The sequence below is a fragment of the Falco naumanni genome, unplaced genomic scaffold (genome assembly GCF_017639655.2).
Source record: "Falco naumanni isolate bFalNau1 unplaced genomic scaffold, bFalNau1.pat scaffold_406_arrow_pat_ctg1, whole genome shotgun sequence".
Taxonomy (NCBI): Eukaryota; Metazoa; Chordata; class Aves; order Falconiformes; family Falconidae; genus Falco; species Falco naumanni.
The window spans coordinates 19,925-22,279 of record NW_024427482.1 but is presented as its reverse complement, the minus strand read 5'-3'; the positions used below and the strand labels follow the sequence as shown (position 1 = coordinate 22,279).

Sequence of the window (2,355 nt, the reverse complement as noted above, 5' to 3'; positions counted from 1 at the left end):
GGGACATGGTGGCCGCTGACTGATGGCCTTGTCCCTCTGGTAGTTGACGCCGGAGGAGGAGGAGAAGCGGCGGGTGCGGCGGGAGAGGAACAAGTTGGCGGCGGCCAAGTGCCGTAACCGGCGCCGGGAGCTGACGGATCGGCTGCAGGCGGTGAGTGCTTGGGGACAGGCTGAGGACAGCGGTGGCATTGCGGCTGGGGGGGTGGCAGTGGCTCCCTGGGGTGGTGGTGTCCCTGGTTGTGGGGATAGGTTGGTGTCCTTGGGGATGGTGGTGTCCCCAGGTCATGGGAGCATTGCCCTTAGAGCTGGGGACACCAGGTGGGGACAGCAGTGTCCCCAGGGCTGAGGGACACTGGAAGGGAATGATGATGATGATGCACTTGGTTCTGGGGACACCAGGTGGGGACAGCAGTGTCCCCAGGGCTGAGGGACACTGGAAGGGAGTGATGATGATGATGCACTTGGTTCTGGGGACAGCAGTGTCCCCAGAACCAAGGGATGCTGGAAGGGGATGATGGTGATGATACCCTCAAAGATGGGGACAGCGGTGTCCCCAGGGCTGAGGGACATGAAGGGGGGAATGATGATGCCCTTGGAGCTGGGGACACCATGTGGGGACGGTGGTATCCCTAGGGCTGAGGGACACTGGAGGGGACAATGTGCCCCAGACCTGGCTGTGTCAGAGGGGACAGACAGATGCCTGTGGGTGTGCATCCTGAGGGTGTTGCGTGGGGACAACAGTGTCCCCAGCACCAGGGGACACTGGAAGGGGACAATGACATCCCTAGGAGCTGGGGACATCGGAGGGGGACAGGCCACTACCTGTGGGTGCTGGTATGGCAGAGCCAGGCGCATTGCAGGGAGGTGACAAGGTCACAGGAGCTGGGGATGGTGACATTGTAGAGGACCAAGGCTGTCCCCAGGAGTTGGGGACATCAGAGGGGACAGACTGATGCCCAGGGATGTCTGAGGGGGGCAGGGGGCATTGGAGGAGGACCTGGGGACAGTGCTGTCCCCAGGGGCAGGGGACATCGTCTGACTTGGGCATGCTGGAGGGCAACCACCCCCATCCTGGCATCCACAGGCGATGGTGACCCACCCCCCATCCCCAAGGTAGGGACAACTGTGTGCCCGGTCCCCTACTCACCCTATCCCCCCCCCCCCGCCCCCTCCCCGCAGGAGACAGACCAGCAGGGAGGAGGAGAAAGCGGAGCTGGAGTCGGAGATCGCGGAGCTGCAGAAGGAGAAGGACCGGCTGGAATTCGTCCTGGTGGCCCACGCCCCTGCCTGCAAGCTCCCATACGAGGACGTCGGTTCCTTGGGTGCCCAGGTGAGCACCTTGGGCAAGGAAGAGCCGGCGGGGACCGTCACCTTCCTCCCCCCGGGGCCGTTCCAGCCGAGCGCCCAGGGGTCCCTTCCCCAGCTGCTGCTTCGGGGGTCCCTCAGGACCACCTAACCCATCCTATACGTCTTCGTTTGTGTTCACCCACCCAGAGGGAACCACCTGCGGAGCCTCGCATCAGCGGAGCAGCAGCAGCGACCAGTCCTCGGGACTCCTTGAATTCTCCCTCGCTCCTCGCGTTGTGAACGGGGTCCCTCCCCTCCCCACCCAAACCTGGGCACCTCCCCCCTCCCCAGGTGGTGTTTTTGGGGCTTTTTTTTTAACAACATTTTTCCTTTTTTAATTTTTTTTTTTTTCACCCCTTTCCCCGTGATTTTTTTTAGTTTTTTTGCACACCCGTAGGCCCAGGGGTTGGGTGTTGGTGAGGTTCTGGTGCCTGGATGGAGGGTGGCTGTGTGGTGGAGGTGGCCATGTGATGTGGCGCCATCGTTCCTGTGGCATCCAGGCTGCTTTAGAGGTGGCCCGTCCCCATCCCCATCATCCCATGGGGGTTTTGCACCATCTCCACACATTTGGAGATGTTCCTGCCTGATTTCCACCACCTGGGGGATGTTCCTGTGGTGTCTCAATCACCTTCGAGGTGTCCATCCCTGATCCCCATCATCCGTGGGGGTTTTGCACCATCTTAGTCATTCTGGAGATATTCCTGCCTGATTTCCACCACCTGGGGGATGTTCCTGTGGTGTCTCAATCACCTTGAGGTGTCCATCCCTGATCCCCATCATCCGTGGGGGTTTTGCACCATCTTAGTCATTCTGGAGATATTCCTGCCTGATTTCCACCACTTGGGGGATGTCCCCGTGGTGTCTGCATCACCTTCGAGGTGTCCGTCCCTGATCCCCATCATTTCATGGGGGTTCCTGCAGTGTCTCCATAATTTTGGAGATGTTCCTACCTGATTTCCACCACCTGGGGGATGTGCCCATGGTGTCTCCATCACCTTAGAGGTGTCC

General features: G+C 60.4%; 1 protein-coding gene across 1 annotated transcript; it reads left to right on the top strand.

The window, feature by feature from the left end:
• Positions 1-43: 43 nt before the first annotated feature.
• LOC121082187 (protein fosB-like) lies at positions 44-2,105 on the top strand (the record flags this gene model as incomplete). Its single annotated transcript, XM_040581537.1, is given in 4 exon segments — positions 44-157; positions 1,187-1,401; positions 1,403-1,544; positions 1,546-2,105. Coding segments are annotated over 4 exon segments (513 nt in total), but the record flags the coding sequence as incomplete, so codon positions are not given.
• Positions 2,106-2,355: the final 250 nt, after the last annotated feature.